This window comes from Phacochoerus africanus, chromosome 3 (assembly GCF_016906955.1).
Source record: "Phacochoerus africanus isolate WHEZ1 chromosome 3, ROS_Pafr_v1, whole genome shotgun sequence".
Taxonomy (NCBI): domain Eukaryota; kingdom Metazoa; phylum Chordata; class Mammalia; order Artiodactyla; family Suidae; genus Phacochoerus; species Phacochoerus africanus.
This window is the reverse complement of record NC_062546.1, coordinates 3,232,946-3,247,716: the sequence shown is the minus strand read 5'-3', so window position 1 is coordinate 3,247,716 and position 14,771 is coordinate 3,232,946. Positions and strand designations below refer to the sequence as shown.

The following is a 14,771-nucleotide window of genomic DNA, read 5'->3' as shown; positions in this document are numbered from 1 at the left end:
AATAAGAGAATCCTAATAGGTGTATTCATGACATTCAGTAACATTTTTATTCACTCTTTTCACATGTTAAAAACTCTCAAAGTGGGAGGAATTATTTAAGAAAAGTAACAACTGATAAAAGTATATTTTAAACAAACCCATCTGATTATAATAAAAATACCTACAATGTTATTGTACTATCCACGCAGGCTTCTCTAGCTGTAGCTTGAAATTCCTGGATCTATATTGTGAAAAAGCATTAAAAATTTTTCTTAGTGTTAAACAAAAATTAAAAGAAATAAACATGAAAAATCTCATTCATATCATTCAACAGAAGATGTGACAATAAAATTAAGCTTTGAAAAAGTTTAATAATATAAACTATACCAAAACCAAAATGAGTATTATTTTATATTTAATTTAAAAAAATTTTTAAGGAGTTCCCGTCGTGGCTCAGTGGTTAACGAATCTGACTAGGAGCCATGAGGTTGAGGGTTTGATCCCTGCCCTTGCTCAGTGGGTTAAGGATCCGGCGTTGCCATGAGCTGTGATGTAGGTTGCAGACGCAGCTCGGATCCCGCGTTGCTGTGGCTCTGGTGTAGGCCGGTGGCTACAGCTCCGATTTGACCCCTAGCCTGGGAACCTCCATATGCCGCAGGAGTGGCCCTAGAAAAGGCAAAAAGACACACACACACAAATTTTAAGAGCAATTATTTTAAATCTGTTGCATCAGTAAGGAAAGTAGTTTTCTTGATGCCTCTATTACTCATTTTTCTCTACTTTGGTATAGTGGGAGAAAGAAAAGATTTGAATGAAAACCAAATATACCTAGGTTGGTATCAAATAAATTTTGAGGAATTTAGTAATATAAATATTTTAAAGCATATCTATAAGAGGATGAAAATAAAAAGGCATACTCTAGTAACTGCATGGTAAATACAAAATAACTACTTATTTCTAGCTTACTCCAAGTTTTATAACAGGCTCATCAGCTCCACTCAAATTAAAATTGTAAACATCATTCCTGTAAAGATGAGAAGAAATATTAACTCCATTATACAACAAATAAATTTATTTTCTTCAAATATGAGGAAAACTTTAAGGTTTATGAAAAGTTACTTACAATGGGCATTCAGAAGTAACATTAACAAAAGTAGTCTTCAATTGTCTGTAACTTTTTTTCTGAACCTTTTCCTAAATACAAAAGAAATTTACATAAAACCATTCAAACTTGTACAGTATGATATGTGGTAAACAGATACCGTGCAATTAAATTTCATATATTATCTACTTGTGTTTTCATCAATATAAATTTTATACTTGTAAAAGTTTCCTTAAACATCCACACTTTTAAAAATATTGAAGACTGGAGTTGCCATCGTGGCTCAGTGGTTAACGAATCCGACTGGGAACCATGAGGTTGCAGGGTCCATCCCTGGCCTCGCTCAGTGGCTTAAGGATCCAGCGTTGCTGTGAGCTGTGGTGTAGGCCACAGACATGGCTCAGATGCCACGTTGCTGTGGCTGTGGTGTAGGCTATCGGCTACAGCTCCAATTAGACTCCTAGCCTGGGAACCTCCATATGCCGCAGGTGTGGCCCTAGAAAGACAAAAAAGACAAAAAAAGACAAAAAAAAATTGAAGACTTAAGTATCTACTGAGAACAAAATATTGTAAATCAAATACAAAATAAAAATAAGATGCTTATATCTTTAATATTTATTGACAATATATAGGTAAATGACCCCACTGGTATACTACAGGCTGAATCTTAGTGATTCTAGGATCACAAAACAAGCACGCTTCTACTTTTTTACCCCCCCCCCCCGACTCTCATTTGTTTAAAACTCTTAAATAGAAAAACTTTGGGAGAGGCTACTATTTATGTAAAATATCATGCGAAAAAGTCAAAATTCTGTCAATCAAATAGTATTATTAGGGGAAAATATGTGTAAGGTTATTCCTATAGCATATTGTTCAAAGTATATTCAATCTGATCAAAAAGTAGGCAGAGAATAAGCTAAATAAAATTTTAACATATTAAATGAATAATTGTTATTAAAATAATTTAACTACAATTACAAAATAGTATCTCTGAATGACTGCTGATCAGAAATAATTAGAAGTCTAATTTAATATCTGGAGATTGGAAATACTAAACTAAAATATTCATTTTAGGTGATATTCATCTCCAGTTTTATTACTTCTTTTGGCTATTTTATAATAAAATTCTTTGCATTATTCCAAAAATAATGCTATTCCAAAAAGTTTATCCCTTAATATATTACTCCTCTGATCATTTATCTCACTTATTCTTTCCAATATGATTTTTACCAGTGTTTAGATACCTTTGCTCAATTCATCTTCTGCATGCCAGTGTGTGCTAGGTATTTACAAAAGATACAAAAATGAGCAAAGATATTAAAGAAGGTACAGAAATGAGAAAAGGTCTTACTTATATAGGATACAAAGATGATTCTAAACAGCTGCATTCTAGAAGAGGACAGAAGAGAGAAAAAAGGAACTCCAACTGTGAATAAAATATCAAAAATAAGGTATAAAGACATTGTTGCATAGATTCAGCGTTCTTGTCCATTTGGATTTTGAGTCAGGACACCTTAGAAAGTTTTTATAAAGAAGGCAGACTCTTAACAAAGACTTGCAAGGAGGAATGAAGTTCTGACAACGAGAAAAGAGGGTGAAAGAACCTGGTAACTCACTCTTAACTTCTTTTCAAAGGGGGGAAGAAAAAAATAAACTTAGGAAAGACACATCAGAGAATCTCAAGTTATTTCATTTCAGCTAAAAAAGACATGTCTAAGGAAGTAGTTTTAGGAAATAAGACATACTTTTAGGAGGTCTAGGGAGCCAGCCTACGTTCCCACTTAATTCAATAAGGAACAGAGACCAAAGGAGGATTTTGAACAAGAGAGTGACAGGATTAAAGCTATGTGCTTTACAAAGTCCAAAAGCTAGTACTGAAAGCAATGAATTGATTGGCACAAAGAAACACTAGCAGTGAAAAGAATTACATAAAGATGAACCTAATATGCCTTCCCACAGAAAAGAAACTCATGGACATGAACAGACTTGTGGTTGCCAAGGGGGAAGGGGAGGGAGTGGGATGGACTGGGAATTTGGGGTTAATAGATGCAAACTATTGCCTTTGGAATGGGTAAGCAATGACATCCTGCTGTATAGCACTGGGAACTATATCTAGTCACTTAGGATGGAGCATGATAATGTGAGAAAAAAAAGAATGTATATATGTATGTGTGACTGGGTCACCTTGCTGAACAGTAGAAAATTGACAGAACACTGTAAACCAGCTATAATGGAAAAAAATAAAAATCATTAAAAGGAAAAAAAAAGAAAAAGGTAAATTCATATACAAATTTTAAACTTCTGTACAATAGAGCAAAAGCATAAACAACAAAAGAAAAGAATTACATAAAGGCAATTGTAAAAATCCAGGGATGAGAAATTAGAACTCAAAACAACAGGAGTTGGCACAAGCAGAAGAGGGAAGATGCGAGAGGAATTTCCAGAGGGCACAACTCAAAACTTGAAATTAATTGGAGATAACTATGAGGAATAAAGCAAAGATAACTGATATTTAAAGCCTGTATGAATAGTAAATGTTTTTAACAAAAACAAACAAAAAAACAAACCCCCCAAAAAACAAAGGACTTAAGGAGTTTCCTCATGGTTCAGTGGGTAAAGGATCTGGCACATTGTCACTGTTGTGGCTCTGGTTACAGCTGTGGCACAGGTTCAGTCCCTGACCCTGTAACTTCCACATGCCATGGGTGTAGCCCCAATTTTCTTTTTTTTAAATAGGGACTTAATAATCTTACTGTCAGGAGAGATGGAGTAAGCTAGAAAAAAAATGGCACTGAATCATGTACCGAAAAGTAAAAATAACACACATACACGTAAAAGAGGCATTTTCTTTGAAAAGTAGAACAGAAAGTTAGGGGCTATTTTGAGTACTTGCCACTAAACTTGTCAGTTATTTAACACAATTATCAATATGTTGAAAACATTAAATATACTTCCATTCTACTATTATTCTATTTTAGTGTTTACAGTCAAATATCATAAAGTTTGACTACACACCTGGTATAGTTAAATAGATGAAACCTACCTTTCTGAGCTGTAGATCAGACTTGTTTGAAAAACCACTATAAAAAAGGTTTTGTCAAAATTAAAAAAGTGAATATCAGTAGAATGTTTTTCATAAAAGCCAGTGTATATAAGGTAAAACACATTTGGGTCACTAAGTCCACATTCAATGTGCTACAAGTAACTGAAATGACGATACTAGTCCAGTATTTTTGCACCTTCATCCATAGCCAACAGTTCAATAATAGTTAAGTCTAAGCTGAATCATTTATGCAGCAGGAGGTGCCAAGCAATGTAAGATGAATGGTTCTGCCATAAGAGTATTTTTTTTCATGCCATTTAAGGCCAGAATTAATTTAAACACCAACTGGCAGCCTACAAGGAGACACTTCTCAATAAAAGAAAACCTTCAGAAAGACTGCAAACAAGGAATCTACATTTACTATTATGAAATAGCTAAGGAGTTCCCGTTGTGGTGCAGGGGAAATGAATCTGACTAGGAACCATGAGGTTGCGGGTTTGATTAAGGATCTGGCATTGCCGTGAGCTGTGGTGTAGGTCGCAGACATGGCTCAGATCCTGCGTGGCTGTGGCGTAGGCCAGCAGCTGTAGCTCCGATTAGACCCCTAGCCTGGGAACCTCCCTATGCCGAGGGTTTGGCCCTAAAAAGCAAAAAAAAAAAAAAAAAAACAAAAAAACAAAAAAACAAAAAACAAAAAAAAACCACCCTCACCTCAGCTCATTTACATTTCATACTTTATTAAATAATATATTTAAACATATTTAGTTTTACTCATCACTAGGCTCAATAAATAAAATTTTGAATATATCTATATACTAAAGATTTATTTCTGAAATGGTATGCTGCATCAATATGGTCTTTTTGATACTTTATTAAATATACTCAGATATTAGAATGACTAATTCAAATTAAGTTCCCTTTATGCATAATTTGAACAGATACTATTTATAAAAGTAACCAAGCAACTGTATTCTCTAATGGAAAGTTATTTAAACACATGTTTAAAAACTAACTGTAAAACTATGTAAAATAATTTATTTGTATCTGTCAAAACATATTAATTTCTAAAATTTAAGAACATACCTGTCAATTAAAGACTCCTTTAATTTTCTTGTAGACTTTGTGCCATTCTTTGGTTTGTATCTCTTATTAATCTGACTTATCAATGATTCGGCTGCATCATTAAATCCTTTCCCTTTTGACTTTTCTCTCTGAAACAGTTTACAAGTTACATAAAAACTCTGTTAACCTTGAAAGGTAAAAAAAGGCTGAAAAGAAAATTTGAGAAAAATCTAGTTCTGTAAAATAAGTGCAAAGAGAAATAAAGGGGGTCAGAAATTTTTTTTAAAGAAATTATTTAATAAACATTTGGGCTTTGTTTTGCAGTAAAACAACTTATAAGTTTTTTTTTAACATACAGAACTGTGCAGAGTGCTCTGTTTTTTTAAAAGTTTCTATCCATGGGAAAAAAATTATTAAAAAATTGAAGGAACCAAAAGTTGGCTCTTTGAAATGCTCAATAAAATTGATAAGCCTCTAGCCAAGTTAATTAAGAAAAAAAAGAAATTACTAGTATCAGAAATGAAAGAGAGGTTAGCATTATTGATCACATGAATAATAAATCACAAAGAATTTTAAAAACATTATGAACAACTCTATGCTCATTAATTTGATAACCTAGATTAAAAGGACCAATTCCTTGAAGGACAAGTTTTACTAAAACTGACACAGGGAGAAATAAATCATCTAATTAGGATTATAAATATTAAATAAATTGAATGAATAAATTTTTTTTTGGTCTTTTAGGGCTGCATCTGCAGTATATGGAAGTTCCCAGGCTAGGGGTTGAATTGGAGCTGTAGCTGCCAGCCTACACCACAGCCACAGCAATGCCAGATCTGAGCCACGTTTGCAACCTACACTGCAGCTCATGAATACTACACCACAACTCACAGATCCTTAACCCACTTAGCAAGGCCAGGGATCAAACCCATGTCCTTGTGGATACTGGTCAAGTTTGTTACCGCTGAGCCACAACAGGAACACCAACTGAATAATACCTGTCAAAACAGAAAGCACCAGGCCTAAAGAGGCTGAGCTGAGTTTTAGCAAACATTTACAGATGAATTATACAATTTTTCACAACCCTTCAGAAGATAGAAGCAAAGGGAATACTTCCTAATTCATTCTATGAAGCCAATATATCCTAATAACAAAATCAAAGACATTACAAGAAAGGAGGACTGTAGACCACTATCTCTCATAAATATAAATGCAAAAACCTCAACAAAAATATTAACAAATCGGAGGTACCATCATGGCGCAGTGGTTAACGAATCCGACTAGGAACCATGAGGTTGCAGGTTTGATCCCTGGCCTTGCTCAGTGGGTTAAGGATCTGGCGTTGCTGTGAGCTGTGGTGTGGGCCGAAGACTCTGCTCCGATCCCACGTTGCTGTGGCTCTGGCGTAGGCCGGTGGCTACAGCTCCAATTCGACTCCTAGCCTGGGAAGCTCCATACGCCGCGGGAGCGGCCCTAGAAAAGACAAAAAGACAAAAAAAAAAAATTTAACAAATCAAATCCAATAATGTATAAAACAAGAATTATGCAAAAAAAAAAAAAGGAGTTCCCGTCGTGGCGCAGTGGTTAACGAATCTGACTAGGAACCATGAGGTTGCGGTCGGTCCCTGCCCTTGCTCAGTGGGTTAACGATCCGGCGTTGCCGTGAGCTGTGGTGTAGGTTGCAGACGCGGCTCGGATCCCGCGTTGCTGTGGCTCTGGCGTAGGCCAGTGGCTACAGCTCCGATTCAACCCCTGGCCTGGGAACCTCCATATGCCGCGGGAGCAGCCCAAGAAATAGCGACAACAACAACAACAACAAAAAAAAGACAAAAGACAAAAAAAAAAAATTATGTATCACGACTATGAGAAATTAATTCCAGGTGTGCAATGTTGATTCAACATTTGAAAATCAACTAATATAATCCAGGCTAAGAAAGAAAAATTACAAGATCATATCAATATATGCACAAAAGCATTTCACAGAATCCAATACCCATTTGTGATAACAATTCCCAGAAAACTAGAAATAGAGAGGAATGTCCTCAATCTGATAAATAACATCTGCAACAAAATCATAGCTAATGGAGAGGAACCAGATACTTTCCCAGGAATATCAGAAACAAGGAAGGGATGCCTGCTTTCACTACTTCTAATCAACATCATTCTAGAAGTCTTACTAATTCCGTAAGACATGAAAAGTAAATACACTGTATACATATTGGGAAGGAAGGAATAAAACTATTTCTTCACAGATGAGATCACTGTCTGTAGAAAATCTCAAAGAATCAAAAAAAATATCCCTGGAACTAAAATACAATTACAGCACAACTGAGGGGTAAAGAGTTTATATACAGAAGTCAATCGCCTTCTTATAAATCAGTAACGAACAACTCGAATCTGAAATTACATTCTACTTACATTAGCACCCTCCCTAAAATGAAATATTTAGCTATAAACCTAACAAAGCATGTAGAACATCTGTTTGGGAAAAACATGACTGATGAAAAATCTTAAAAAATGGAGAGAGAATCCATGTTCATGGATAAGGAGGCTCAATATTGTCAAGATGTCAGGTCTTTCCACTTGATCTAAAAGTCAAAGTAATCCCAAAGTCCCAGTAAGTTATTCTGTGGTTAACGACAAAATGACTGTAAAGTTTACATGGAGAAGTAAGAGACCCTGAGTGGCCAAACAATATTAAAGGAGAAGAATAAAGTTGGAGGATTGACCCTACTTTAAGACTTAATAAAAAGATATTAATAATCAATATAGTGTGGTATTGGTGAAGGAATAGACAAATAGAATGGAACAAAACAGAGAGCCCCAAAATAGGCCCACATAAATACATAAGAGCAAAGGCAATACAATGTTGAAAAGCTGGTCTTCTCAACAAATGGTGTTGGTGAGCTCCTGCTGTGGCACAAGGGGATCCCTGGCCTGGAAGCTTCATATACTGTGGGGCAGCCAAAAATGATCAAAAAAAAAAAAAGCTAAAAAAACCAAATGGTGTCACAACATCACCGTGCCCTGCCCAGATCTTTCACCCTTCACAATAATTACCTCAAAATGGATAATAGACCTACATGTAAAATGCAAACTATAAAACCAATATAAAATCTAGGTAAACTTGAGTTTGGCAATGCATTTTTACATACAACACCAAAAGCACCATCAATGAAAGAAAAAAAATTGCTAAGAATTCATTCATTAGGAGTTCCCGTCGTGGCTCAGTGGTTAAGGAATCCGACTAGGAACCATGAGGTTGTGGGTTCGGTCCCTGCACTTGCTCAGTGGGTTAAGGATCCAGCGTTGCCGTGAGCTGTGGTGTAGGTTGCAGATGTGGCTCGGATCCCGCGTTGCTGTGGCTCTGGCGTAGGCTGGCGGCTACAGCTCCGATTCAACCCCTAGCCTGGGAACCTCCATATGCTGCGGAAGCAGCCCAAGAAATGGCAAAAAGACAAAAAAAAAAAAAAAATTCACTCATTAAAATTAAACATCTCTGGAGTTCCCATTGTGGCACAGTGGGAATGAATCCGACTAGGAACCATGAGGTTGTGGGTTCGATCCCTGGCCTCGCTCAGTGGGTTAAGGACCTGGTGTTGCATGAGCTGTGGTATAGGTTGCAGACACGGCTTGGATCTGGCATTGTGTGGCTGTGGCACAGGCTGGCAGCTACAGCTCTGATTTAGACCCCTAGCCTGGGAACCTCCATATGCTGCAGGGGTGGCCTTAAAGAAAAGACCAAAAAAAACACAAAAAAAAGTAAACAATAATATACTTAATGCCCCAGAGCAGTTCATTTAAACATGGTTAAAATGAAGTTCCTACTGCGGCACAACAGGATCGCAGCATCTCTGAAGTGCTGGGATGCACGTTTGATCTTGGCACAATGGGTTAAGGATCCAACGTTGCTGCAGCTGGGACAAAGGAACTTCATATGCCACGAGGTGACCAAAAAAGAAAAAAAAAGAAAAAAAAATTTAAATTTCTGCTCTGCAAAAGATATTGTTTAGAGAATGAAAAGAAAGGATACAGATTGGGAGAAAACATATGCAAAATACATATCTGACAAAGAACTCATATCCAAAACACACAAAGAATGGTTGAAACTCAACAATTAGAAAACAACCCAATTAAAAATTGGGCAAAAGATCTGAACAGACAACTCACCAAAGAAGATATACATATGGTAAATAAAAACATGAAAAGATGCTCAACACCATCTGTCATTTGGGAATTGCAAATTAAAACAGCAATGAGATACCACCAAGATTCCCTAAGAATGGCTAAAATCCAAAACACCGACAACACCAAATACTGGAAAGGATGGCAGATCAATAGGAACTCTCCCATTCATTGCTACTGAAATGGAAAAATGGTGCACTTTTTCCACTTTTGGAAGACAGGCAGTTTCTTTTCTTTTTTTTCTTTTTTTTTTTTTTTTTTGCCTTTTCTAGGCCCGCTCCCACAGCATATGGAGGTTCCCAGGCTAGGAGTCAAATTGGAGCTGTAGCCGACGGCCTACGCCAGAGCCACAGCAACTCGGGATCTGAGCAGAGTCTTCGACCCACACCACAGCTCATGGCAACGCCGGATCCTTAACCCAATGAGCAAGGGCAGGGACCGAACCCGCAACCTCATGGTTCCTAGCAGGATTTGTTAACCACTGCGCCAAGATGGGAACTTCCGAAGACAGGCAGTTTCTTACAAAACTAAAAATACTCTTATCATATGACCCTGCAATCATGCTCCTTGGTATTTTCCCAAATGAGTTGAAAGTTTATGTCCACACAAAACCTGCACACGAATGTTTTTAGAGGCATTATTCATAACTGTTGAAACAGGGAAACACCAAGATGTCCTTACTGATGGATGAACAAATATCGGTACATCCATACAATCAACTCAGCGTTAAAAAAAAAAAAAAAAAAAAGGTAGTTCCCGTTGAGGCTCAGCAGATTATGAATCTGACTAATATCCATGAAGATGTGGGTTCCATCCCTGGCCTTGCTCAGTGGGTTAAGGATCTAGTGTTGCCATGAGCTCTGGTGTAAGTCACAGACATGGCTTGGATTTGGTGTTGCTGTGGCTGTGGCACAGGCCAGCAGCTGCAGCTCCAACTTGACCCCTAGCCTGGGAACTTTCATATGCCACAAGTGTGGCCCTAAAAAGAAAAAAAAAAAGCTATTGAGCCATGAAAACACATGGAGGAACAGTCAATGCATACTGCTAAGGGAAAAAAGCCAATCTGAAAAGACTGCATGTATGATTCCAACTTTATGGCATTCTAGAAAAGGCAAAACCATGGAGATAGTAAAAGATCAGTGATAGCCAGGAGTTTGGCAGAGGAGGAAGAAGTAAAGGAGGGATGGAGCACAGGGGAATCTGGGGGTGGTGAAACTAATATGCATGATATTGTAAGGGTGGATACCTGTTATATATTTGTCAAAACACAGCAGAAAGAGTGATCTAAAATGTAACTATGGAATAGAGTTAATAATATGTCAAAGGGGCTCATCATTTTATTTGGAACAAATGCAGCACTAATGTAAGATGTTAATGACAGGGGAAACTGGGATGATGGAAAGGGGTATATGGGAACTCTCTGGGTAGCTCTAGACCTCAAACTGCTTTTGAAAAATTCTATTACTTTTTTTAATGGAAAGACTGCAAAGTAGGAATTATTATCTGCATAGCTTTAAATAATTTGGTTAAAAGAAAACTTGATGACACTCTTAAAGATATGAGTTCTCTTGATTTTAGCTTTTCTTTTTTTTTGGGAATCAGGCATATGAGGTTTTTAAAATTAGGACAAAAACAACAAATAAAACCTGACATAAAATTTACTTTTTAACCATTTTTAAGTTCATATTTTTTTTTTGGTCTTTTTTCTTTTTTTCTAGGGCCACTTCCCGCAGCATGTGGAGGTTCCCAGGCCAGGGGTCTGATCAGAACTGCAGCCGCTGGGCTATGCCATAGCCACAACAACTCGGGATCCGAGCCGCGTCTGTGACCTACACCACAGCTCACGGCAATGCCGGATCCTTTATCCACTGAGCAAGGCCAGGGACTGAACCCGCAACCTCATGGTTCCTAGTTGGATTCATTAACCACTGCGCCACGACGACGGGAACTCCCAAGATCATATGTTTTTATTTATGATAGATAATAAGTTATTACTTCTTATCCCTTCTTGAGATTACCAAAACAAAAAGATTACCAGAATAAAGGGAGGGTATACTTGCCTTGATAAAAACAAACCTCCCTTAAAACAGTGTATCATTAAGAATTTAGACATAACTGGAGTCAGTGTGGAAAATCTGTACCTTTGAAACACAAAGGTCCTATTTCTCTTGATTTATCCAGTGATCAGAAAGACAGGACCAGGCTCAGCAGTAATGACCCCAACCAGTATCCATGAGGATGTGGGTTTGATCCTTGACCCCTCTCACTGAGTTAAGGATCTGGTATTGCTGTGAGCTTCAATGTAGGTCACGGACGCGGCTTGGATCTGGTGTGGCTGTGGCTCAGGCCAGCAGCTGCAGCTCTGATTTGACCCTTAGCCTGGGAACTTCCATATGCCACAAATGTGGCCCTAAAAAAAAGACCAAAAAAAAAAAAAAAAAAAGACAGGAAGACAAGACCAGACAGACGACTAGCTTAGAGGAGAGTGATCCATGAATGAGAGTGGCAGGAAATCCTGCATAATAAAAAAGGGAGTCAGACTATTAAAAGAGTGAAAAGAACTTCTGAATACAGGAAGTTGATTTAAAAAAATCCAGAGCACAGCTTAGAAAAGATGATTAAGAGTCTGTGCTCTTATGAAGAAATGATGGCTACATGAGAAAAATTCTGTAGAATGATTCTAAATTCCAAAGAAAACACTTTAAAATTAAAATCGAAGGGCAGATCAGCATTCAGACAAAAACAATGTTACTTCCACTGGATCTGAAGGAACTAAATAGCACTTTAAGCCTAGAATAAAGAATAGTACACTAGGAGTTCCCGTCGTGGCGCAGTGGTTAACGAATCCGACTAGGAACTATGAGGTTGCGGGTTCAGTCCCTGCCCTTGCTCAGTGGGTTAACGATCCGGCATTGCCGTGAGCTGTGGTGTAGGTTGCAGGTGCGGCTCGGATCCCGCGTTGCTGTGGCTCTGGCGTAGGCCGGTGGCTACAGCTCCGATTCAACCCCTAGCCTGGGAACCTCCATATGCCGCGGGAGCGGCCCAAGAAATAGCAACAACAACAACAAAAAGAATATTACACTAAAAACCAAGAAAAAAGTGACCCAACAGGATCTGCTTAAAAAAGAAAGTCGCCAAATTAGGAAGAAAAGGTAAATTGCAGGTTAAAAACAAAGAGTAGCCTGGTCAAGACAAACGAAATGACGTCTACATACAAGTGAAAAATTACCTATTAAATATTTTACTTGCACACTAAGATGCTCCAATATATGAACATTTTCAGTGCCTCCTAGGCAGGTGTTAACAAGAAGACAAATGAAAATGAAGGCCTGTGAAACCTGGATCTTCTAGGGCATAGTGAAAAGGGACTGCATTATTGCCAGTGGATATGTATTTTATAAGATTTTCACTTTTTCCATTATATAGTGTTCTGTCAATTTCTACTCTACAGGAAAATGACCCAGTCATACATACATAATACATTCTTTTTCTCTCATTAGTCTTCATCACATTTCGTCACAAGTGACTAGATACAGTTCCCTGTGCTATGCAGCAGGATCCCATGGCCTATCCATTCCAAAGGCAAGAGTTTGCATCTATTAAGCCCAAATTCCCAGTCCCTCCTAGTCCCTCCCCCTCCCTATGGGCAACCATAGTCTGTTCTCCAAGTCCATGATTTTCTTTTCTGTGGAAAGGTTAATTTGTGGCATACATTAGATTCCAGATACAAATGAAATCATATGGTGTTTGTCTTTTTCTGACTTACTTCACTCAGTATGAAAGTATCTAGTTCCATCCATATTGCTGCAAATGGCATTGTTTTGTTCTTTTTATGGCTGAGTAGTCGTCCGTTGTGTATATATACATCTTCTTAGTCTGTCGATGGACATTTAGGTTGTTTCCATGTCTTGGCTGTTGTGAATAGCGCTGCAATGAACATACAGGTGCATGTATCTTGTTCAATCAAAGTTTTGTCTAGATAGATGCCCAAGAGTGGGATTGCTGGGTCATATGGTAGTTCTGTATTTAGCTTTCCGAGGTACCTCTGTACTGTTCTCCATAGTGGTTGTACCAATTTACATTCCCGCCCACGTGCAGGAGGGTTCTCTCTTCTCCACGCCCTCTCCAGCATGTGTTATTTGTTGACTTGTTAGTGATGGCCATTCTGACTAGTGTGAAGTTGTACCTCAATGTAGTTTTGATTTGCATTTCTCAAATAATCAGTGATGTTGAGCATTTTTTCACGTGCCTGTTGGCCATGTGTATGTCCTCTTCGGAGAAATGTCTGTTCAGGTCTTTTGCCCATTTTTCAATTGGATTGTTGGCTTTTTTGCTGTTGAGTTGTATAAACTGTTTGTATATTTTAGAGATTAAGCCCTTGTCAGTTGCATCCTTTGAAACGATATTTTCTCCCATTCTGTAAGTTGTCTGTTTTTTTTTTTTTTTTTTTTTTTATGGTTTCCTTTGCTGTGCAAAAGCTTGTCAGTTTGATTAGGCCCCATTGGTTTTTGTTTTTGCTTTTATTTCTGTTGCTTTGGGAGACTGACCTGAGAAAACATTTGTTAAGGTTGACATCAGACAGAGGATGTTTTGCTTATGTTCTCTTCTGGGAGTTTGATGGTGTCTCGTCTTACATTTAAGTCTTTAAGCCATTTTGAGTTTGGTTTTTTTTTGTGCATGGTGTTAGGGTGTGTTCCAGTTTCATTGACTTACATGTGACCGTCCAGTTCTCCCAGCACCATTTGCTGAAAAGACTGTCTTTTAGCCATTTTATATTCTTGCCTCCTTTGTCGAAGATTAATTGACCATAGGTGTCTGGGTTTATTCCTGGGTTCTCTGTTCTGTTCCATTGGTCTGTATGTCTGTTTTGGTACCAGTTCCACACTGTCTTGATGACTGTGGCTTTGTAATATTGCCTAAAGTCTGGGAGAGTGATGCCTCCTGCTTGGTTTTTGTTCTTGGGATTGCTTTGGCAATTCTGGATCTTTTGTGGTTCCATATAAATTTTTGGACTGTTTGTTCTAGTTCTGTGAAAAATGTCATGGGTAACTTGATAGGGATTGCACTGAATCTGTAGATTGCCTTGGGTAGTATGGCCATTTTTACAATATTAATTTTTCCAACTCAGGAGCATGGAATATCTTTCCATTTCTTGGCATCCTCTTTAATTAATTACCTTGACTAAAGTTTTATAGTTCTCAGCATGTAAGTCTTTCACCTTCCTGTCAGGTTTATTCCTAGGTATTTAATTTTGGGGGGTGCAATTTTAAAAGGCATTATATTTTTGTTTTCCTTCTCTGGTATTTCATTGTTAGTATACAGAAATGTGACTGATTTCTGAATGTTAATCTTATGTCCTGCTACTTGGCTGAATTTGTTGATCAGTTTGAGTAGTTTTTG

General features: G+C 37.7%; 1 protein-coding gene across 1 annotated transcript in view; it reads right to left on the bottom strand.

The window, feature by feature from the left end:
* SYCP2 (synaptonemal complex protein 2) overlaps window positions 1-14,771 on the bottom strand; it is a 78,110-nt gene that overhangs the window by 13,664 nt on the left and 49,675 nt on the right. The window contains exons 23-27 of the mRNA XM_047770539.1: window positions 5,208-5,335; window positions 4,125-4,161; window positions 1,103-1,173; window positions 946-1,003; window positions 165-220 (exon numbers count right to left, since the gene is read on the bottom strand). Coding sequence (XP_047626495.1) covers window positions 165-220; window positions 946-1,003; window positions 1,103-1,173; window positions 4,125-4,161; window positions 5,208-5,335 — 350 coding nt within the window. The remainder of the gene's footprint in view (window positions 1-164; window positions 221-945; window positions 1,004-1,102; window positions 1,174-4,124; window positions 4,162-5,207; window positions 5,336-14,771) is intronic.